At 49.8% G+C, this 24,243-nt stretch overlaps 1 protein-coding gene across 1 annotated transcript; it reads right to left on the bottom strand.

Annotated features, from left to right (window-relative positions):
• Positions 1-2,225: 2,225 nt before the first annotated feature.
• LOC136641193 (tripartite motif-containing protein 10-like) lies at positions 2,226-14,839 on the bottom strand. Its single transcript, XM_066616874.1, is given in 8 exon segments — positions 2,226-3,401; positions 3,404-3,832; positions 7,276-7,394; positions 7,775-7,797; positions 8,637-8,867; positions 10,383-10,478; positions 10,918-11,363; positions 14,706-14,839. Coding segments are annotated over 7 exon segments (1,395 nt in total). The 5' UTR covers positions 11,320-11,363; positions 14,706-14,839; the 3' UTR covers positions 2,226-3,306.
• Between the last annotated feature and the right edge of the window lie 9,404 nt (positions 14,840-24,243).

Raw genomic sequence — 24,243 nt, 5'->3', positions numbered from 1 at the left:
GGCTGTCAGCATTTTGAACACAAATTGATCCAGCCCAAGTGCTACCTCACCATTAAAGAAGAAGAGGCTGTGATCATGGGGGGTAATCAAAAAGGATTCATTCTAGCTGCCATATGTGGTTAAATGTCAGCAGCACTGGTGTGAAGCTGGCCAGCTAAGAACCCTTCCTGAAAGCCTTTTTGATCTGAAAGTTCTCAACCACAGGTCCTTTCCAGTAACTCATCACAGGCAAAATGGTCAGATGCTGCCACCTAGTGGTTTGTTGAGGACAAGCATTGAGCTGATATTCCCTCTTTCTACTCCCTGCAAATGTGTGAAGGAAGAAATTTCCCTTATTGGGTGGTTCGGATGATGACTGGTCCATCTGGCCCAATACTTCTCTGGCTGCAGCTGGCAGCAGCAGTTTCATTAATGACCCTCTAGCAGCCCTACCTGGACACGCCAGGGATTGAATGAGGGACCTTCTGCATGGAAAGAAGCTGCCCTACCCCTGTGTTCCGGCACCCCCTGCTAAGCGCCTTCCTTGCGCTCTGTCTAGCAGAGAGAGCAGTTTTCAGTGAAGAGGCCAGAGGGGGAGAGAACTGCAGGCACAAGTTCAAACACTGGCCAGAGGATTCCTTGCTTATTCTCCATCAGGCCTCTCTGCTCCAGGCTGCATTGGCCCCCTGCAGCTCTCAGCAGCAACCACCTTCCCAAACAGCGGAGATGCCCTGGAGCCAAAGCTTGCTAGAGCGAAGACTGCAAGGCTTTGGGGGAAGAAGAAGAGTATCTCTGAGCATATGCAGTGTGTTATCCCCATATCAGCGCGTTCTTTCTTCCACAATAGGAATGACTGGCTTCTGTGGTTTGTTTTCTAGCCTGCCTTTCCTCCAAGCAGATCCATGGCTGGAGCACTGGACTGCTGGCTGGGAGCTCCCATCCCCCAGTGGCCCTACTAAGGGAGCGTTGTTAATTGTTAGCCTCACAACAACACTGCAGGGTAGTCCAGGCTGGGAAATGAGGATTTGCTGAAGACCCGTCAAAGAGTTTTAGAGCCAAGAACAGAAAATTTTCCACCTCTGGTATTCCTGTGGAGGGGACGGGACACTAAGTTTCTTCAGGCACCTGGCTGCTGGTGTAAAGTGGCCCCTCTGCCTTGCCTTCAGAGCCAGTCGTGACTGCAGAAGCTTTTGCAGTCCATAGGTGTGAACAACTGGCAAATTGGACCTGAATGCAACCAGAAGGGATGAGGCTTGGGGGGCATCTCACCCTCCAGTTCCCAACTGCAGGCCTTGCAAGGCACTGCTGGATTCCTCTGGAGTGGTGGAAGATGTGATGAATCTGTCTTGTGTTCCCCAAGATTATGTGGCACATCAGCCCCGGAAGGGTGCAGGGGCCCCATTATGGCCATATGTAAATGTGTGTGTCTATGTCTGTGTGTGCTTGTGCATGAGTGTCTGTGCAGAATATAAGGTATTAAAATATTCTTAAATTAAGATATTCTACCAAACTCAGATTAATAAATTTAAGGTTGGCGGTGAAGTAAGAGTGTTCGTGTCGGGCAGTGAGCCATACGTGAAGGCATTGGATCCGGTGGAGCAATGCTCCTCCAGTCCCACCTCCTTCCGTCCCCACTCCTCCCCCGCACACCTCCCCCCGCCCTCTCCCCGCCCTCTGCCTCCCCATCACACCTCCTTTGATGATAGGTACAAAACACTGTTTCAAAGCAGCATTTTCATAAATCTGAAACTAAAATACTGCGCATTCCCTGCCCCCACCCCCCAGCCCCACACAAAACTTTGTGCTTAGCCTCTTGGCAGAGATTTCTTTCATTTGGAAAATATAAGATCAGAGGCAGCTGCAGAAAACAGAACTGGATGGAAAGACTACAAGGGCTTGTTGAAGCAAGAGGCAGGAGCAGCATCCAGCCAGTCTCCAGTACCACACTCGGCAGCCTGAATCAGAAAACTCCCTCGTCTCTGCTCCCAGGCCTGTTGCAATTGGATCAGAGCAACTCTCCTCCTCCTTCTCATCCAGGACTGTGTCTGTGAGAGCCCTTCATGCATGTAAGTATGTAAGGGGCACAGAGGGTGGTAGCTCACTTACAGTCAGTTCTATTTATATACTTCACATAAAAGCAAGAGGAAAGATATGCAATTCCAATACAGTAACGCCATTAGAACATTGGTTTTTACAATATTAATTAATTTTATTAATTTTTACAATATTGATTAAGCAAAGGACAGAAGATTTGAATTTATTGAATCTGCCTAACAGAGTTGAATCTCCTTAGAACCAGGGGCAGATCCAGTGCCTGTATTTGGGGGGCAGGGCATGAACAGTACCTTCAGAGCCCAGGTCAACCAGCCAGGTAGACCTGGGCTCCTTATTGAGCTTCTAGCCTCTGCGGCTATTTGCTGAGCAGCTAGACCTGGGCTTCTGCCTGGACGTGGAGTCCTGGTCTACCTGGTTGGTAGATTGAGCTTATATTGAGCTCTGTGGCTATTTGCTGGGTGGTTAGACCTGGGCTCCCATTCAAGCCAATCTCCTTGGCAACCGTCCGGTGGGCATTCCCCTGGCACTCAATTTTGCTCTGTCTGGGTGTGTGCCCTTCCCTGATGACAGAACAGTTTAGGGGGGACATGCACCAATGCCCCCCCCAGATCCGCTCCTGCTTAGAACCTTTTCCACACTGAAGTTCTTGGTTCTCTTTAGCTCAAATGCTTTCCATGCTTTCTCCCACCAGAAAAAGGGTCTCCCAAGCAGCAGCCATTAATTTTAATAATGTATCTGAAAGGCAAAAACCCCACCATGTGCTCCATGTGCTCTGGACAAGGGCAGGGTGACCGGATGCCATAACTTCCAAGGAGCCCCTCCCGTGACCCTTTTTTATTCACTCTACACACATGCACTCTCAGTCTCTCACTCTCCCCCCACCCCTGCCAGAAGCCCCAAGCCCTCTTCCCTCCTGCGCATGAAAGAAACATTGCAAAAAGGGCTTCAACTCCCCCCAGCTGACGCCAGACCAGAGCTCAGCAGGAGCAGCTCCAGGACCCTGCACTGGGCATGTTTGCCACCACACAGCTCCCAGGAAAAGACGGAGCGCACCAGAGAGCACGTGGAGCTCAGCAGGCACCTTCATGTCCTGCGACTATCAGGGGATCGCTATGATTGGCCCTAAACTGGGTTATTAGGAGCCTGAGCGCATTGGAGGAGGCTGCCTGTGGGAGGGGCTGAGCTCTCAAGGGAAAAGAAGCCTGAAACGGAGGACATTTCGGAGGACAAGAAGCTGAGAAAGAGGACATGTCTGGACGAATGCGCAGTCTGTCAGGGAGAGAGGCTCAGGTGGGCTTCAGCAGACACCTGCAAGATGGGGAGGAGGGTCTCTCCGCAGAATGAGGCTCCTGAGTAAGTGTAGAGTGGACTCCTGTGTCAGCCTCCGAAAAGGCCACCTGCCCCCCAGCACAGTCAAGAGTCACTCGGATCCTCTTGAGTTCCTGGCTCAGGGACAGAGGAGTGTAATCAGGGGCACTAAAAGCTCTGTACTGACCTCCCCACTTCCCCACAGCCCAGACCCCTTCCTGAGGATTAAGAAGAAACCAGCCCTTTCTCCTCACAGACTGCCTGGCAACCCCCACAGCCCTCCTTCCCTCCCCTTCCACAGTGACCTCCCAGAAGTGTCTGCCTGCAGTGAATCCCTCACGGCCCAGCACAAAATCCCAATAGTCAAATCTCTCCGGACTGTCAGGCAGATCTTGGTGTTGGTGTCCCCATCGCACACTCTTGCCATCCTCAGACAGGATGAGTTTGGGATGAGCCGTGTCTGGATCCAGAGTCACCTTTGCTTCGGAGGCTGGAGCAGGAGGAGGAGAGAGAAGAATCAGGACACTCATCCGGAGCCACAGAGAGATTAGCAGGCCACAGTTGATTGCCCTGCCCCCCACGATGGCACAGGCAGAGGCGGGAGACTACGGGCAGCTGGCTTTGGCTTGGCTGGCAGCGAGGGGTGTGTGGACCCTCACGGCATCCTAACCCCTGCTAATTGGGTAAGAGGCACTTTTTCAAGTGGGTGCTCCTTTTTTTAGCAGGGGGAGAGTAACTGGCCCACCTCACCCCAGCACTGTCTGTTCTAGTGGCTGCCTGCTGGTATTCATTTGCATCTTTTTAGATTGTGAGCCCTTTTGAGACAGGGAGCCATTTAGTTATTTGATTTTTCTCTGTAAACCGCTTTGTGAACTTTTAGTTGAAAAGCGGTATATAAATACTGTTGTTAATAATAATAATAATAATAATAATAATAATAATAATACAGCCAGTGGGGCTGTAGTGGGGTTGTAGCCTCCTCCCAGCCAGCACGCCCTGTCTGAGTGTGGCTCCCGGCAGGTGCGCATGGTTGCCTGGGAGTGAGCCCCACTGACTTGCTTCTGAGTGGAGATGCTTAGCTTTGGGTCCAACCAGTAGTCCTGTCTGCGCTTGCTTGGGAGTAAGCCCCATTGACTGTGGTGGGGCTGGCTTCTGAGTGGACATGCATAGCATAGGGCTCTCAGGTGCTCTCTGACTGGGTGCAGGTGCTGGGGCTTAAAGAATGGTGAGCTGCCTCATTTTCAGGCTTGCATTCCCTTTGGGTCCCCCCCTTGCCTCTTTCTTTACCAGGGGCCTCTGTCTCCCTAGTTGAGGGGTGGCAGTCCTCTGCTCAGTCCCTGATGGTCACTGGGTGACATTCAGGCATAGTGGTTCTACTAGTAATGTTGCAAAAAATATCCTATTTTTAAACCTTGGTGAGCTGGACCAGCCTGGATTGGCCAAGCGGAAGTAGACAGACCAAGTGGTCTGACTCAGTATGTGGCAGCTCCTAGTTTTGCTCTGCTGGGTGGCGTCTGAGCTGGTGGGCAGCCTCTGGTGTGTTTGTCTGGGTTTTTGACAACTATAGGGGGTGGTTGCCCCCTCTCCTGTTTGTGTTTGACTAGGCCTAAGAAAGCTCAAGGTTGGGAGGAAGGCTCCCAAGCCCCCTGCCCCTTGCATACTGGAGCTCACTTTTTCCTCTGAGGCTGGTAATGACACGGGGGAGGTGATGGTTCTTATGGCCCAAGCTGAGATGTTTATGAAGAGGAGGCTGCCTGCAGGGCTGGAAAAGGGAAGGTGTGGGGCGTCCAATGAAGGTCCACAAAGAGGCCGAACAAGCCCCGACTAGACTGAGGCTCAAGAGCGCCAGATGGCCAATGAAGGCCCAGGAGAGCAAACGTTTTAAACCTACTTCCTGATGTAGGACTGATGTTTCCCAGATCCCCCCTGCTTCCTTTTTTAAAGATTGGTGTGACATTAGCTGTCCTCCAGTCCTCTGGCACAGCGGCCCTTTTAACAAACAAGTTGCATATTTTTCTCAGAAGGTCTGCAAATTCTTTAGTTCTTCTTGAGTTGATGCCTTCTGCGTCTGATGACTTACTGATATTTAGTTTGTCAAATGTCTGAAACGTCTTCTCCTTTACCCTCTATCCGACTTACAGGCCAATCCTATGCTTCCCAATCACCAAAAATGGCCACCGCTGTATCCAGTGGTCTCTGGGGGTAAGGAAACAACTTTCCCTTACTGCATATTGAGCAATGGCAGCCCCAATGGGTCTTCCTGGATCTGCACCCACTATTGAGGGGGCCTTTTGGGCAGCAGTATCTGCCCAAGGTCTTCTGCCATGAAGACAGATGCAAATACAGAGGTCCTCCTGAGCTGGAAGGTGGCTATGCTGGTATTAGTCCCACAACATGCTCTGGATGGGAGTCCTCCTGGACCCACAACTGTCCCTGGATGCTCAGGTGGCAGCTGTGGCCAGGGGGGCTTTTGCCCAGTTTCAGCAGGTGCGCTGACTGCAGCCCTACCTGTGCCAGTTGGACCTGGCCTTGGTGGTCCATGCCCTAGTGACATCTTGGTTAGACTACTGTAATGCCCTCGACATGGGGCTGCCCCTGAAAATGATTCAGAAGTTGCAGTTGGTGAAGAATGCAGCAGCTTGGTTGGTGACTGGGGCTCGGCATGCGGAATCTGCTATGCCATTGCTCCAGGGGCTTCACTGGCTGCCCAGTCCTTTGCAAGGTGTTGTTTAAAACTCTGTAAGGCATAGGACCAGGCTGCCTCAGGGATTGCCCGCCTTCCCCCACACATTCCTGCACATCCCCTGTGGTCATCAGAGAGGGCTCTTCTCAGGATACCGCTGCCATCTGAAGCCAGAGGGATGGAGGCAAGCTGCAGAGCCTTCACAGATGTGGCACCACAGCTCTGGAACCAGCTGCCAGAAGATCTGAGAGCAGCTTCTTCAGTACATGGTTTCCGGCAGGGTTTGACAACCTCTCTGTTTCGCCTGCCTTTGGGGAGGGAGGTGCTCCTTAGGGACCCCTTAATTTTTTTAACCTTTTAAAGCTTTTATGCTGCTTTATATTATTTATTTCCTATCTGCTCATTTATTCTTGTTGTTTAAATTGTTTAATGGTTTTTGATCTTAATAATTTATTTTGACAGTCTTTTGTATTTACGCTTCACTCTAAACCAGTTTGGATGTTTAGAAGAGCGGTATAAAAATCTTCCATTTCCAGACGGAAGCTTCCCAGCCTCTCTACTTAGCCATGCTGGCATCCTCCTGCATTTAGTCGAGCCCTTCTTTTCCAGTATACGTTTCATCTGGGCCTCTATTACTACCGTTTTAAACAGACTGTATTCACACTGGAGATACTGGTCTCCTTTTACCTTCTCTTTCATTTTCTTTCTAACTAGTCTCCTCAATTAAGGGAAGTCCACCCTTTGGAATTCAAGGGCTTTTGTGCTGGATTTGCTTGGCAGTCTTCCCCCACCATGCACGGTAGAGTAGCTTACCCTAGGCTACCTTGGGTGTGTGATTGGGAGAAATTGGTCCAGTTGGCTTGAAGCCATCCCTGCCTCAAGGAATGACTGACTTCATGCTATGGGTCAGAGCTTATGGATCAAAGCCTTGCATGTTGGATGATCAGGAGGAGAGAGAGCAAGAGGAAGCCAATTAGGGACACAGTCCCACAGGTGAGGGGGACAAAGTCAAGGTCTGAGACAAGGAGCCTCTGAGTCACCTGCTTCCAGGACAATACGCTGCCTCCAGTGTCCTGCAAGTGACATTACGCCCATTTCCCAATAGGGGTTTTTGTTTTACACTCACTGATGATTGTTGAGTCCATTTTCTAGGATTCCCCCCCCCCCCCGTTCCTTTCAGCCCTCACACCATGGCAAGTCCTGTCCAAACCTGCCCAATATATGCATTGTTGCACATCATTCTTGATTACCTGGGAATTGCTCCATGACACCCACCAGCAGCTGTTTTACATCATAGAATTCCCTGATTCTGCAGGTCAGCTCAGGAGGAAAAGCCACGGGATTCCCAGATGCTTTCTTCTTCTCATACCTAATGTGGAGGAGGAAAATATCTGATCTCATAATTCATCCACTGGGAATTCCTGACTGGAGTAAAAGGAACAGCCCGGAGGAGAAAAGCAGGAAGCCTGGAGGCAGGACAAGAGCAGATGGGGCGTGTTCAGGAGAGGAGGCTTCTCTAGCTATGGCAAGGCAAATGGATAGAAAATACGGCCTGTACCAGTGTAGCTGAGCAAAGGGGACAGAGGTCTGGCATGTTCAAATGGAATGTTGTAAAGAGAGGCCCTGAGTGGAACACTGGAGGGTGGAGATGCCTGCATTCTCTTCCCAAGAACCATGAAAAAGCCATGTCCTTCACAGACCATTCCCAGCATCAGGTGACAAGGAGGGAAATGAGTGGGATCCACGTACCTCTGCAAGGTCCTTCTAATATCCTGTGGGGGGAAAGAGAAGAAAAATACATCAGAGCCTGCCCAGGCAAGTCAGCTTTCTCACACCCTGCACAGAGACCTGCTCTCTAGCGCTCCATCTAGAGTTGGCAGTGATCCATCTTGCACTGATGGATATCAGTGAGCCAATCCGAGGGCAACCCCACAGGCATTCTGAGGGCCAGGGAAACTGTGGATGCCCTTCTAAGTGCCAGAAATAGTCACATCAGGGAAAGCTGCAGGTGACTTATTTGTCTCTCAGAACACCTTCAGAGGGAGGCAGTACGAGCGAGGATGGCACCTCCAGCTGGGGGGTGGCACCCCTGAATGTATAACCCCAGTTGCCACAGTGGCTATGAACACCACTGAGGAAAGGGCTCTGTTGGAGCTTTCCTTGGTGTTGTTGAAACCAAGTTGCTCTGGTCCATGCTTCCTAGTCACTCTTATCTTCCTCAGAGGGAAACTGAGATATGTGCAGGCTTCTAGCATTATGCATTCCAGATGCCCTATAACTCTCTCTGCACAGACACCAGATGATGTGCACTGGAACACCACAGAAGCCCATTAGTGGGGTGTGTGGGTAGCAGGACAGAATTGAGAAGAATGAGGAGAGATCAGTTGTCAGGAAGGAGACATGAGAACAGATTCCAAGATCTTTGGGACCTCCAGGCCTCAGTGAAATAAAATGAATTTCCTTATTTCTCTGGCGTTTTCCTGTTCATAAGAGAGGTCTTTGTCCGCACCACACACTGAGTTCCTTCATTCTTGTGTAGGCCAAGGAAGCACAGAGCAGTTGCTTTCCGTCCCCTGGTGAGGAACCTGGGCTATTTCTACCACCCTCTCACCTGCAGGAGTTCACTTGCTGGCTGCTGGCATTTCTCCTCCATCTGCTGGATGAGATCTTCAAGAGAGGACAGTTCCTCCTTGAGTCTGGCCACGTGCTCCTCTCTTCTGGTTGCAATTTCCTTCTCCAGCTCTTCCAACTGCAAGAGGAGAGACATCTTTTGATCTTCCAGAAACTGGTGCATTTGGTTGAAAGCAGCCACTGTGCTTGTCTTCTTCTCTTCTATTTGGCCCTAAAACAGGCAGATGGAAAGCGGAGAAAAGGAGAGAAATGTCAGGAATATTGTCAGCCTTTGCGGGGAGGTGGTGGGAAATCTCTAGTCAGAAACATGGCATGAAGAGATTCTCAAGGAGCTGGAGGGAAGTGGACCTGACATGACTGGGGAGTTCTGTTGTCTCTTCTGTCTTTTCTATGACAGTGGACAGTGAACAAATATCAGGATTGTTGTCAGTCCATCACCGCCACATAATAGGTGAGTGAGTTGGTTCACCTATGGCTCAAACCTATCTATACAGTGCACCATTATAGTAGTGGTCAGGAGGCTGCACACTGCTGATAGACCCCACAGATTAGCCATTGACATGCTAGGAATGGATCGAAACCAGAATCAGGCTGGGGTGGGGGCAAATCAAGTGCAGATCTCAACCGCACTGACATATATACCAAATCCAGAACCCCTGTGCCAGCCCAGACATGCCCACAGAAGGCTCTTCAAGATTCCTTTGAGAAGTCCCATTGGGGATCAGGTGGTGGCCAAGGAGGTAAGTAAAATCTTCCTTAATTTACCTTTCCTGGCCAGCTGGGTCCCCACGCGGGCACTGTGTCAGTGAGGAGAAAAGGAGAGAAATGTCAGGAATATTGTCAGCCTTTGCAGGTAAGTGGTGGGAAATCTCTAGTCAGAAACATGGCAGGAAGAGATTCTCGAGGAGCTGGAGGGAAGTGGACCTGCCATGACTGGGTGGTTCTGTTGTCTCTTCTGTCTTTTCTATGACAGTGGACAGTGAACAAATGTCAGGAATATTGTCAGCCTTTGGAAGTAGGTGGTGGGAGATCTCTGGTCAGAAGCATGTCGGGAAGCTGGAGGAGCTGGAGGGAGGCAGATCTGCCAGGGTCTCCTCCATCACTGTACCGTCACCACCACCAGGTAACATGCGAGTGAATTGGTCCTCCTATGGCCAAGTCCTACCCATGCAGTGCAGCATTGCAGCAGGGCCCAGAAGGCTGCACTCGCCACAGATCGGCCACTAACGGAGTTCTGCTGGTGCTAGGGATGTGTCGAAGCAGAGATCAGGGGAAAATTGGACATATATACCAAATCCAGAACCCCTGTTCCAGCCCCAGAAGGCTCTTCAAGACTCCTTTGAGGAGTGCTGTTGGGGATCAGGTGGTGGCCAAGGAAGTAAGTAAAATTGTCCCTTATTTATCTTTCCCAGCCAGCTTGGTCTCCACCCGGACACTGTGCAAGCAGCCTGGCACCATTCAGGCCAGCCCAAAATAGGGTTGGGCTGCTAATATTTGGCTCAGGACTGATTAGAGGGCCAGCCCTGCAAGGAAGGGCACTTCTGACTTTTTGCAGGGATCAAAAAACTGTGAGCAGCACAAAACAGACAAGACTCCACCTTGAGAACGGCCTTTCACAAACATTTTTGGAGACATGAGGCTCTTTTGACTCTTCCGTGTTTCATGCTGCAAGTTTACAGAGATGGCTTCTAGTGGCTCTCACTTCCAGTGCAACAGGGACACTTACGAGTAGGTCTCGGCTTTCCTCTTCTGTTCCTGCTTGACTTGCCAGAATTCTCTCTCTCTCCTTCCTCAGGACTTCCAGGCGGCTGCACAACTGGTCCTGAAGCAAAGAGAAAAGAAAAGTTTCTGGTTGGTCTATCTTTTATCTTTTGGGGGTGGGGTTACTACATAATGTTGCTCCATAAGCATGAGAAAGCACTTGCTGTCTCTCCTGGCCTCCCACCTCAGTGCGTTCCACAGGTCTCTGGGCTTCATGTCCTACAAGGGAATTTTACATGAGCACAAACAGATTGAATGGACTCTAAGATCCAAGTGCAATTTGTGTTGAGCCCTTCCTGAGGTGAAGGGAAAGAATATCCTTCACCCTTCCCTTGTGTCCAACCCAACATCAGGACTGCTGCTTTTAGAGCAGTGTCGTATCCTAGAGCAGGCAAACCCTTTTCCTGCTCTGGGGCTTAAGCACTTCCCTCAATGGCTTCTCTCCAAAGCAAGCTGCATATTACACCCATCATTAATCCTGAAGGTTTGTAACCACTTACCTTGAATTCCCTGGCAGCCTCTTCCACAAGAAGGACTGTATTCGATTGATGTTCTGGGGATCCCTCACAAATCAACTCCTTGTCTTCCTTGCAGAACAGATGGAGATTTTCCTGGTGTCTCACACATAAATCCTCTTTTCCCAGATTGAGGGATAGACATTTAATTTTTTCTACTACATTTGCCAGTTGCCAGTTTGGCCGGAAATTCCCTTTCTTGATTCTGGCTTTGCAGAGGGGACACTCCAAGTCCCCCAGATCTTCCCACACCTCACAGTAGTTGGTGATGCAGTCCCTGCAGAAGTTGTGACCGCAGTCCAGGGTCACCAGGTCTGTCAGGTACTCCATGCAGATGGGACACTTGAGTTCCTCCTCTACCTCCAAGGTTGGTGAGGCTGAGGCCATGGCTGATGAAGACTCCAGGGATGAATTCAGGCAGCTTCTGAGACCTGTACAGGGACAGCAGGTGGGTGTGGGTGAGTGACAGAAGAAATGCCATATGGGGAATTTCACAGGCTGCACATTGCAGAAGATCTGTGAATTTTCCACTGTGGTGCCCTGTTTGTGGGACTAATAACTAGACATGTTTGTTTTTGTTGATAACAACATAAATGCACAAAACACCACATTGTGGTCTTTAAGAGATCCAAATAAAAAGAGAAAACACCTTATTTTAGTGTTTAAGATATTTTCCAAAAATAAAAACAGATTAGTTTTCCAGTTAGAAATCACACCATGGCCGTGTCTGCTGACACTGTATCACTTACTGAGTACACTTTTAAAGCATTTAAAAATAATAAATTGAGAACTTTGTATGAGAATGTGGAATAAAAACATAAAATCGCTTTCTGGGACAAAGCAAACGTAAGAACTTAAGAACAGCCCCACTGGATCAGGCCATAGACCCATCTAGTCCAGCTTCCTGTATCATTTGTACCAAATGCCCCAGGGAGCACACCAGATAACAAGAGACCTCATCCTGGTGCCCTCCCTTGCATCTGGCATTCTGACATAACCCATTTCTAAAATCAGGAGGCTTCCACTGTCCCAGGGGGAGAGAGAGGGAAGCAGCTTGTTAAAGCTGGGCAAGCACCTTCTGTGGTCCCTGACATCAGGCAGTGCAGCCAAGCAGCTGGCAAGAGAATGGTCTGGAAGTGACGCAAAGCTGGAAGGTGAGGACTGGCTGCTGTGAGGTGGGTTGCCAGCCTCATATTCATTCATTCATTCATTCATTCATTCAATCATTCATTGGGGGACATGACGTGAAAAAAGATTGATGACCACTGTCCCTTGTTACATACACCTTCTTTCCTGAACACGTGTGCAGTTCAAATGGACTTCATCTTGGTTTCAGAGCTGGGCAGACCCCCTCACCTACTCTGCGAAAGGGGAATGTGCCAGAGGACTGGAGGATAGCAAATATCGCATCGATTTTTAGGGGAAGGAAAGGATTTTTGGGGGGATCTGGGAAATTACAGGCTGGTCATCAAAACATCTGATCCAGGCAAGATGGTAGAATGCCTCATCAAAGATAGAATCTCAAAACACATAGACAAATAAGCCTTGTTGAGGGAGAATCATCAAGGGTAAGTCTTGACTCATGAAAGCTCCACAGTCAGGGAATTAGAAGGCAGGTCCTATCCTGGATTAGGAACTGGTTGAAGACCAGGAAGCAGAGAGTGGGTGTCAATGGGGAGAGGTGAAAAGCGGAGTGCCCCAAGGATCTGTTGGGGACTGGTGCTTTTCAACCTATTCATAAATGATCTGGAGACAGGGCTAAGCACCGAGGTGGCCAAGTCTGCAGATGACACCAAACTTTTCTGCATGGTGAAGACCAGAAGAGATTGTGAAGAGCTCCAGAAGGATCTCTCCAAACTGGGAGACTGGGCAGCAAAATAGCAGATGCGTTTCAATGTCAGTAAGTGTAAAGTCATGCAAGACCCAATGTGCGGCGGCAGTGAAGAAGGCCAGTTCTATGCTTGGGATCATTAGGAAGGGTATTGAAAACAAAACAGCTAATATTATAATGCCGTTGTACAAATCTATGGTAAGGCCACACCTGGAGAATTGTGTCCAGTTCTGATTGCTGCGTCTCAAAAAAGACATAGTGGAAATGATCCTCACAGTAGACCCAAGAGGACTAAGCTGAAACAAAGGGTAAGCCAGGGAGCCCCATATCTGACTGGGGATGGGAACCTCAAGTCCAGCACTTGATCCTCTGTACCAGTGTTTCTCAGTCAGTAGTACACACACCACTGGCGGTACTTGAGGTGATCTGTATCTGTCCATTTATATTCTCTTGTGTAAAGGTTAAACTGTTTGCCCTGCATGGGCAGCAGGGGGCAGTGCTGGGAGAGGGCAGCAGGCATCACACTGCAGTGTGGGTCTCTGATGCTGGTGCTGATGTCATCTGTCCCTATGAAGACATTGCCAGAGCAGATCTCTGGGCACAGCCAGAGCCAGCCAAGCAGGTGCCTCTCTGGCTCTGTGTTCTTGAGGCATCAGAATCAAGGCAGAGGGTCAGTCACCCTCAGGGCAACAGAGGCACTCTGAGTGTGAACCTAGGAATGCAGCAGGAATGGGAAAGAACCGTGGCTCCTCACGGTCTGTCCAGGTATTGCAAGAGAGATTTCTCAGCTATAGCAGGAATTGCACTCACTCAGAGGGGGCCGGTGGAGGGAAGCCGTTCCTGGGAGAGTGTTCTCTGAGGGTGCCAGCATCCCACTGTGTGGCCACTTGTGGAAATGCCCCAGAACTGGAATTGCAAGAACTGTGACAGCAGCAGGTCTCTTCAGCTAACCCAGAGGACGTAGTTGGCTCCTGGCAAAACTCCTGGTCCCTCCTTGCCCACCTCAAGTTGTAAATGTTCTATAACTATAATATCCTAGTGATGGGTGGATCAATGAGAGGGCTCACCAGAGAGCCTGTCAGGGAACTTTAGAATTGTGGCTGGCTGTGAGAGTCAAGCCCTGACAGAGAGGCAGGAGCATAAGAACAGCCCTGCTGAACTGGGGCTCAAGGACCATTTGTCCGGCAACCTGTTTCCTACAATGGCCACCCAGCTGCTTCCTGGAGCCCAGTGCCAGGACAGGCAGCCACACAGCCCCCTCCCCCTCCCAGGCACACCAGATCCCTTCAACCTCTTACGTGACCAATCTTGCAGCACTGAGTTCCAGAGATTAATGTAAGTGAAGAAGTCCTTCCTTTTCATTGCCCTGAGCCTCCTGCCAGTCACTTTAATTGGATGACCAATTAACAGTAGCATTCCCAGAGTGGGGGGACAGTACTATGTTTTGCAGGGTCCTTCACTGCACCCTGCAAACCGCCCTTTCCCTTCGTTATCGGAGCCATTCTGGGAGGCGAAATCAATGCGGAGGTGATGGCATACACTCAGGGCGCAATCCCACCCCATCTCCTCCCAGTTCTGCCGCTGCCTTCCATCCCTCCCTCCCACCCCTGCTTGTCCTAACTTGCTCTGGTGGAGGGCCTGGTCCATCTTCACATGGACCCAGCCACTCACTGCTTGCGGTGGCAGCCAGGCTGCACACGTTCCTCTCCCTTGCTCTTGTTGGACCTCTGCCAGCAAAATGGCTGGCATAAATCAAAGGAGATCAGCTCGAGGGGGTGGGATCCCTGGAGCCCAGGTTTGGCAGGGAGAATTCTTGGCTTCCGGGGGGGGGGGGGGAGGCAGGGCAGTGTCAAAACAAACTATACCGTACAAAGCAAGTAGCAGGAAGCGAGCAGTCAGGTAGGGTGCCTGCCTCTCTGAGCGCAAACACCTTTCTTTGTACCTCTTCTGGAGGCAGAGCCAGACAGAAAACTGCAGCAAACTTGTCCTGGAGCCTCCTGGTCCTGCTGGGAGGGGCCGAGCCTCAGTTCCGGACTCCTGTTTTCTGGACTCTGGCACTTAATGGAGAGCAGAAGCCTCCCCCCTCCCTCCAGGGTGACAAACCGAAAGTCAGTGTTTCTTGCCAGTCAGGCCTCCCTCCCTCTGTCAACACTGCAGCATTTCCGCTTGCGAGATCAGTGAGGGTGAGTTGCTGATGGAGACTGAACAGCTGCAGTGGCCACGGAGGGAATCTGAGCTGCAAACGGCCTGAAAGGGAGGGAAGCTCCTTTCTGGGCTGCTGCTTCTGCGGAAAGAGCTGTGGAAGGTGCCCCCTTCCCACAGCAGCAGCAGCAACCTTGAGATCTCTGGTCAGTTCTTCTCCTTCTCTTCTTCAGTCTTAGTTCTTAGAAGGGGGTGTGCATTGGATGAAGCAAGGACATGAAAACTCACAATCAAATACAGGAGGGAGTGAGCAGGTGTGTTCTCTTGTCTGCTGTCAGCCTTGTCATGGATTTCTCCCTCTGGCCTCTCCTCCGGCATTCCACTCCAGCCTGTTCAGGTTCTTTGCTCTGTTCCCAGGCATGGGGCGGATTACACTGATGAAGATGCCGGTAGTCAACCAAAACTTAGGCACCAATAAACCTGTTTGTTTTCAAGGCTGTTTCTTAACCATGAGACTCTGCCTGGTTTTGGATTCCAAGCAGGGGATGCTGCCAGGCCAGCACGGGGTGGAGAGATGCAGAAGTCCACATTGTCACCAATCCCTCGTCCCCAGAACTCCAAACTAGTCACTAGCACCGTGCAACTCACACCTGCAAGGCATATCCTCCCACTGCACTGAAAGCTTACAAAAAGTGATGAATTTGTATTAGGAAAAAAATGTGGGAGCACAAAGCAGGAAGCACAGGAAGGAAAAGTTGCAGGTGAGTCACATCTGAATCCTCAGTAAAGACTGAATCAGCAAATGGTGTCAATAACCAATCAAGGAGAAAAAGTGTAGTATAGAATATACTTTGGCTGATATTACTTTTTTATGCCACCTGTCAAGCTAACCCAGAAGATAAAAGAGAGATCCTCAACTGGGAAGTTCCCCAGAAGTGGCAATAAAAAGGTCATCAAAGCAGTTTGTCATCATAGGTACAAAAAAAAAAAATGAGACTGTGTTAGTGAGAATAGAAGAGGACACGTCTTTGTCAAACACACAGGATGGGAACAGCACTGGGAAAAATTTCAGGAATACACTCAATTCTTCCACCTCTTTAATTTCCTACTTTGTGCGAAACCCCAGTACATTCTGTATCCCAACTGCCCTGATTGCGTCACGTGCCCAGCAGGTCTGCATTTTGATTCAAGAGTCTCCCCTGGATTGCGTGCCAGGAACAGCTACAGCAACTCCCCCTCTGAGTCTATTTGCCTGCAAGGGCACACATTTACACACTGAATCAGAAGCTCTGGAGTCCTTTCAAACCCACTGAGAATTAGATTGCAGGAACCAGTCCCCAAGTCGTACACAGGCAGCCTTCTAGAACCCCTGAAGTATTGGAGGATTTTGACCAACTTGTCGCTCTCCCTGGCACAACAACCCCTGTTGTCTGTGTCTGTGTGTGTGACATCAAGTTTCCACAAGCTGCTCAGGGCCTTCTGCAACCAATGTTCCTTCTAATTACCCCCCACAATGTGTGAACCTAAGAACAGACCCACTGGATCAGGCCATAGGCCCATCTAGTCCAGCTTCCTGTATCTCACAGCGGCCCACCAAATGCCCCAGGGAGCACACCAGATAACAAGAGACCTCATCCTGGTGCCCTCCCTTGCACCTGACATAGCTCATTTCTAAAATCAGGAGGTTGCACACACATATTATGGCTTGTAACCCGTAATGGATTTTTCCTCCAGAAACTTGTCCAATCCCCTTTTAAAGGCGTCTAGGCTAGACGCCAGCACCACATCCTGTGGCAAGGAGTTCCACAGACCGACCACACGCTGAGTAAAGAAATATTTTCTTTTGTCTGTCCTAACCCGCCCAACACTCAATTTTAGTGGATGTCCCCTGGTTCTGGTATTTTGTGAGAGTGTAAAGAGCATCTCTCTATCCACTCTGTCCATCCCCTGCATAATTTTGTATGTCTCAATCATGTCCCCCCTCAGGCGTCTCTTTTCTAGGCTGAAGAGGCTCAAACGCCTCTTCCTCATAAGGAAGGTGCCCCAGCCCTGAAATCATCTTAGTCGCTCTCTTTTGCACCTTTTCCATTTCCACTATGTCTTTTTTGAGATGCGGCGACCAGAACTGGACACAATACTCCAGGTGTGGCCTTAACATCGATTTGTACAATGGCATTATAATACTAGCCGTTTTGTTCTCAATACCCTTCCTAATGATCCCAAGCATAGAATTGGCCTTCTTCACTGCCGCCGCACATTGGGTCGACACTTTCATCGACCTGTCCACCACCACCCCAAGATCTCTCTCCTTATCTGTCACAGACAGCTCAGAACCCACAGGAGCCTCACTGCACCTGTGTGGAGGCTGCTATGGAGCACTCATCAAGAACATCATCATCATCAAGTTCCAGAGCACAGAGGGGGAAATTGCACAGGGCATGGCCATCCTGCTTCAGTCAGAGCTGCCCAGCTGCATGGCTGTCCTGCTCACACTGGACTGACAGCCCAATCCTATCCACACTTTCCTGGGAGTAAGCCCCTTTGACTGTAATGGAACTTACTTCTGAGTAGACATGCCTAGGATTGGGCTATCAGATAGTTATAAAGGTGCTTTGAAACTTCCTTTCCCTTTTCCACTTCCTTTGCTCTCCTTCCAACCCCTCCTTTCCCCACCTCAAGCTTAGGGGCTGGGGTGAGAGTTTAGGGCTCCCCTAAACCTGGAAACGATTCTCCTTTTCCATTCCTCTGGTGCATGAATTTCAAGCTCACTCAACATAAACCAGGTATATTTTACACATGTGTACAAGGATGACTCCCGGTGTCTTGCCGAGCAAGCACTCCCCACCACAGACCACCACACAGTGGAGAATGGACTGCCGGCAACAAAAGCAGCCATCCACAAATCTTCTCTATGGACAATCAAACTAATAAATCTTCTCTAATTACAGTATTTCAAATTTAATTGTGTTTTGTGTGTAGAGGGTGGAGGTGGCAGGTTGCATGCGGTCCACGATGATTCCCATTTTGCCTCAATGGTCCCTTGGCTCCTAAAGTGGTGAGGAACCACCGTCCCAAAGGCTCAGGAAATTCAGACACGGCATTAGAGTACTTCAATCTGTCAGGCGACTGTTATTTTTTGGCTGGCTGGCTGTAATTTTCCCAGCATGCCTATGGAGGGTGTGCAAAGTCTCCTGTTTAACTTGCAGCCACTCCTATTTATAGCCCTCATATGAGGTCCGGCAGCCCCTTCACACCATCTACTGACGGCAAGCATTAGTGCATCTCTTTGCTTTCATTCTTTGCTTTTCTTGCTCGTTCTGTTTCTCCCTTTTTAAAATTAAACTTTTAATTAACTCTTCATATTTTAACCTTGTCTCTGTCGCATCTTCTTCACTCTGCAGGCACTACTGTGAGAGTGATTTTGAAAGGAGCCCCTGAGGCTCAGTATTTTCCTAGGATGGGGGTTTTGCCCAGGGAATCCCTCTGACCAACCTGATCTCCTGGGCTGGTGGCAGTGGATTCATTCAACCAAGGAGTTTCCCCATTCAGCTGCGTGTCCTTATGGGAGAGAGAGGGCAGCAGGAAGGGAGCGAATACCCTAACCACTAGACACTACTTCCCACAGGTGCTGGAGTGCCTTCCCTCTATCCTGACAGAAAAGTGCTTCCAAGCAGGCACATCTTAAGGGAAGAGGACAATTCTCGGACTATAGATAGCAAAGGACACTACTGCTCTGGATAAGCCCATGGCTGCTGAAACCCCCTGACGGAGTAGTGTGTTGCCAAGCAGATACATCTGAAGGGGAGAGGACAATACTCAGGCTATAGGCAGCAATGGGCAGACACATCAGGACAAAAGAGGGTCTGTCAGTGTGTCTGTAATCAGAGCTGGAGCAACCATGGACTGTCCAGGGCAGGTGCACAGACCCCAGTTGGCTGCAGCAGCCTGAACTAATGATTTGCATGTGTGAATGCACATCTCAGCTGAAACACGGCATAGACACAACCTCCCAACCAAAAGCTCACAGGCAGTGTTTTTCCATGCAAAGATTCTCAACCTTTTCACACCAGGAGCCACTTTTTAGAAAGAGAATCTGTAGGGACCCGCCAGAGGTGATGGCATGACTGGAAGTGACATCATCAAGCAGGGAAATTTTTAACAATCCTAGGCTGCAATCCGACCCACACTTACCCAGGAGTAAGTCCCATTGACTGTCATTGTTAAAAGCATCTACATAGTAGTCTGTTAAAAGTACAGATCTGCAACATTTCCCCAAATGCAGTCACATACCATGGTAGCATCAAGTCTAATACATTAAAAATAAAATATTGAAATGAATGGGCACCCACCTGAAATTGGCTCGTTACCTATCTAGTGGCTCCCGACCCACAGTATGAGAAGCACTTAGTGGTTTGACTCTGTCAGACTGCTGCTTCAGTGGTTACAAGGGCTGCTGGTTCATTTCCGGGCCCAATTGAAGGTGCTGGCTTGGGGCCAATGTATCTGAGAGACCGCATTCTACTGTACAGTCTGGTTTGTTCTCTTCAGTCATCTCAGAGGGCTTTTTTTTGGTTGTGCCGCCATTAAGACAGGTCGGGGGATGTCGGTCAGAAATAGGGCCTTCTTGGTGGTGGCACCTCTACTATGCAGTTGCCTCCTCATTGGACCAAGAGCAGCTCCCTCATTATTAATCTTCCAGTGAAGCCTGAAGATATTTTTATGCCAAAAAGTACCCTGTAAGATCTAAGGAGATGATGGACACAGACTGGCCCCTGCTTTTCACAGCCCAATCCTGAGTTCTCGTGGCATGCAGCTTCGGTGGCACTGAAAACGGCTACCACCCGACCCTGTGCACTATGGGCTACCGCGGGTGGCACCTCAGGAGAAGAGGACTTTCGTCCCCTTTTCCCAGGTAAGGGAAGTAGCCCTGCAATGGGACTACTCAAGTGTGGTAAAGGCATTCGTGTAGGGCACCAAGCTCCACACGAATGGACAGGATAGCAGAGCTCCACCGGACCTGCCCCCCTCCCTCCCCACTCCCTCCCCCGGCACGGCTCCCGCCCGCCCCCTCTCAGCCTCCCGCCTTCCCGTCACGACTCCTCCCCACCCTCTCTCTGCCCTCTCTGCGCTGGGCTAGCTCGGGCACAGGCCCGGCGGTAAGGCTTGCTAATGTGCCTTATGGCTTATTTGCAACAGTGTGCGGCAGCAGTAAGCCGGCACGCACCATTCAGGATTGGGCTCTTAATGTCTTATGATTGTTGGTTTTTTTATGCTGCTGCTGGCTGGCTTTTAAGGGGTATTTTACAATAGTTTTATGTGCATTTTATAATTTATGCATTTGACGTATTTTAATTGGTTGTTAGCTGCCTTGGGTGTCCTTTGGGGAAAAAAGCAAGGTAAAAATTGAATGAATGAATGAATGAATGAATGAATGAGAGCCCAATCCTGAGCTCGGTGGCACCTGCGCGCACCATCGCAAACTTGCCATAAAGCACGTCAGCGACAGTTACCGCCAGGTTACCGCCTGTGGTAGCCCAGCGCTGACCGGCAGGGTGGGTGCCCAACCTCCACCGCTCAGTGGTCTCACAGACTGCTGAGCCACAACAAGGTAAGCAGGGGTGGGGAGGAGGCGTTTTGGGGAGGGTGGAGGCCGGCGGGGGCAGAGAGAGGGCAGGGCAAGGTGTGACGGGGAGGCGGGGGCAGGGAGAGGGCGGGTGGGAGGCATGCCGAGGGGAGGGAGCGGGGAGGCAGGAGGCGGGTGGATCCTGTCCATTCGTGGAGGGCTCAGCACTTTACATGAACACCTTTACTTTAAGGCCAAGCTTTTGGTTGGTGGTAAAGTGAATATCCCCATTGCGGGGCTGCTTACCTTAGCCGGGAGAAAGGATGAAAGTCCCCTTCTCCTGAGGCGCAGCCCACGGCAGGCTGAGGTGTGTAGGATGCGGCGGCAGCCGTTTTCGGTGCCACCAAACCTAAGCACACCAGGCAGCTCAGGACTGGGCTGTGAATGAGCTTGTGTTGTCCTTAAAAATAATAAATCAGAACTCTGAGCTGGGCTGAAAAAGAGACGGGGCATCCATGGAGGTTTAACCATTTTGGAGTCATGCACTCTGAGAAACGGGGCCAGTCAGCATTTTGGCTGCAGCCTTTGACACCAGCTGGAGCTGGAGATTTCAGTCAAGGGGGATTCCGCCTGCCATGTCCCAAGAGCCTCTCTGAATAGCAACAATGAATGAGGCTCTGTTTGTTCTGCACCTTCACAGGGAGAAGGAAAAGGAAGGTTGAAAGCAGCACTGAAGGACATGGAAACAGAAGGATATCTGGTGGCCCTAAAGAAACCTAAAATACCAAAGAAAGTCTCAACTGAAGCCCCAAAAGAGAGGATCTCTCTTTCTTTTTAAAAATATTTATGAAATATATATTCTTTTTATGAAGAGGCATAAAGGAAGCACCTAAAGGAGAGAAAGAAGTGGGAACAAGACACTAGGAAGCAAAGGGCACAATCCTAACCCAGCACTGACATAAGGGGTTAGGATTACGCCCAAAGGAGAATAAAAAGGGTAAGAGGCTTGTAATATGGAATGCATCCTGAGGCACCATATTTTATGATGGGGACAAAAGACTGTTTTAAAACAGCACCTTTCATAAATCTCTGTCACAGTTCAAGAAACGGAAATACTTTGCACCCCTCCCCCCAATGCACTTTGTCCTTAGCCTCTTTGGAGAGATTTCTCTCTTTAGAAAAATAGAGGCAGAGGAGGCTGCAGGCAACAGGACTGGATGGAAGGATGTCACGGGGTTGATATAAGAACATAAGAAGAGCCCCACTGGATCAGGCCAAAGGCCCATCTAGTCCAGCTTCCTTTATCTCACCATGGCCCACCAAATGCTTCAGGAAGCACACAAGACAACAGACACAACCTGCATCCTGGTGCCCTCCTCTGCTTCTGGCAATCAGAGGCAGACTACCTCTAAAACCAGGAGCCTGCACATGTGCACCATAACATGTAACTTGCGATGCACTTTCCTCCAAATAACTGTCCAATCTCTTCTTAAAGGAATCTAGGCAAGATGCCATCACCACTTCCTGTGGCAAGGAGTTCCACAGACTCATTAAACCCTGGGTAAAAAAATATTTTCTTCTGTCCGTCCTAACTCTTCCAACACTCCATTTTAGTGGATGTCCCCTAGTTCTGGTCTTATGTGAGAGAGAAAAGAGTGTCTCTCTATCCACTGTATCCATCCCCTGCATAATTTTGTATGTATCAATCATGTTCCCCCTCAGGCACCACTTTTCTAGACTGAAGATGCTGTAGCCTTTCCTCATAAGGAAGGTGCCCCAGCCCAGTAATCTTTTTGGTGGCTCTCTTTTGCACCTTTTCCATTTCCACTATGTCCTTTTTGAGATGTAGTGGCCAGAACTGGACACAATACTCCAGGTGTGGCCTTACCATTGATTTGTACAAAGGCATTATAACATTAGCCATCTTATTCTCAATATCTTTTCTAATTATATCAAGCATGGAATTAACCTTCTTCACTGCTGCCACACATTGGGTTGACATTTTCATTGAGTTGTCCACAAGCACTCCAAAGATCTCTCTCCTGATCTGTCTCAGACAGCTCAGAATCAATTAGCCCAGTGGTTCTCACCCTTTTTAGCCCGGGACCCACTTCTGAGAATGACAATCTGTCTGGGGCCCGCCGGAAGTTATGTCAGCAACCCGGAAGTGATGCCATAGTCAGAAATGACATCATCAAACAGGAAGTGACATCACTGTGATGTCAGAGCCAGAAGTGATGTCATCAAGCAGGAAGTTCCTGGCTAGAAACTCAAACTGTAAATGACAAGAGACAGGATTCCAGCTCAGAAGCTTCTTCCAATTCTCCCTGCCCTCACTACCATTGCTATCAAGCAAAAAATCAAACATCTAGAACAAAATATTGGTGTATTTATTTACTACTGTTTTTATTTCTGTCTTTATTTGCAAAATCTCAAGCTACAATTGTATTGCGCTTGAAACTAACAAACACTGATGTGGCAATTGATACTGTGCACAGCATTAGCCAGAACCAGGTGCACCCTCCTCATGCACCTCAATACAAGAAGTAGCTTGAGCTGTTGCAAATAAAGGAAATAAAACAGTCCTATCCCCCTCAGAAGGAAGATAAGCAGGGACGCTTCCCCTCATCTCCCCCAAGCCCAAGCACGTCTACTCAATATTGTCAATGGGGCTTACTCCCAGGTAAGAGTAGACAGAATTGCAGCCTAAGAGAGAAGTAAGAAGAGGGGAAGGGTGCACATCGGAGAAGCGACTGGGGGAGCAGCACTCTGTGCTGTGTTCAGGTCTCGGCCTACACTCTCCAGCCCAGTCCAGCTGCAGGGGGGGAGCTGCTCTGTCTTGCATCCCTGAGGCAGCCCATCCCATCAAGTAAGCCGAGCTGACAAAGGCTGGTGGGGAAAAGCCTGGCTGGCTCGTCCACATCTCTCCCAGTTCTTCTTTCCCTGCACTCCGCGACTGGCCCCCCTCAGGGAAGCCTCCAAGTGCAGAGGGAGGTCCAGCTGCAGCAGCACCCTTTCTGGGGAAAAGCGGCATGCTGCTTTCTCTGCACATGTGCAGCCGCTCTTAGTTACGCCTCAATGCCGGGAAGCTTAAAATGGCAACACCCAGGCTCTGCCCACTTCCAAAATGGCGCCGCCTAGGTCTTTTGCCATCTACCAAGATGGCTGCCCTCAGCTTCTCGTGACCCACCAGAAATTGGACCGTGACCCACCAAGTGGGTCCCGACCCACAGTTTGAGAACCACTGCATTAGCCTATATTTAAAGTTTTGATTTTTTGCCCCTATGGGCATTATTTCGTATTTACTTACATTGAAAAGCACCTGCCATTTTGCAACCCATTCTCCCAGTTTGGAGTGATCCTTCTGGAGCTCTTCACAATCTCTTCTGGTCTTTACCACTTGGAAGAGTTTGGTGTCATCTGCAGACTTGGCCACCTCACCTCACCTCACCTGGACCTGTCTCCAGGTCATTGTTGTTGAAAGTTGTGGAAAGCAGAGGCAGAAGCAGTTTCCAGTCAGTCTCCCATCCCAGGCTTAAGAGCCTGAATAGAAAACTCACTTGTCCTGCTGGAGCCCTGCTCTCCTCAGGCACCTTCCTGCCCACCCACTCCCAGGCCTGTTGCAATTGGATCAGAGCAACTCTCATTCTTCACCCCGTCTGTGGGACTCCTTCATGCAAACTGACATGCAAGGGGCACAAGAGGTGGCAGATGACTTATTTATATCTGTGAGGGGTAGAATTGCCACCTACCTCTCCTTATCTGCAATTATATT

Source organism: Tiliqua scincoides, chromosome 2, assembly GCF_035046505.1.
Source record: "Tiliqua scincoides isolate rTilSci1 chromosome 2, rTilSci1.hap2, whole genome shotgun sequence".
NCBI lineage: Eukaryota > Metazoa > Chordata > Lepidosauria > Squamata > Scincidae > Tiliqua > Tiliqua scincoides.
The sequence above is the reverse complement of the archived record's forward strand: the minus strand, read 5'-3'. Positions and strand labels throughout refer to the sequence as shown.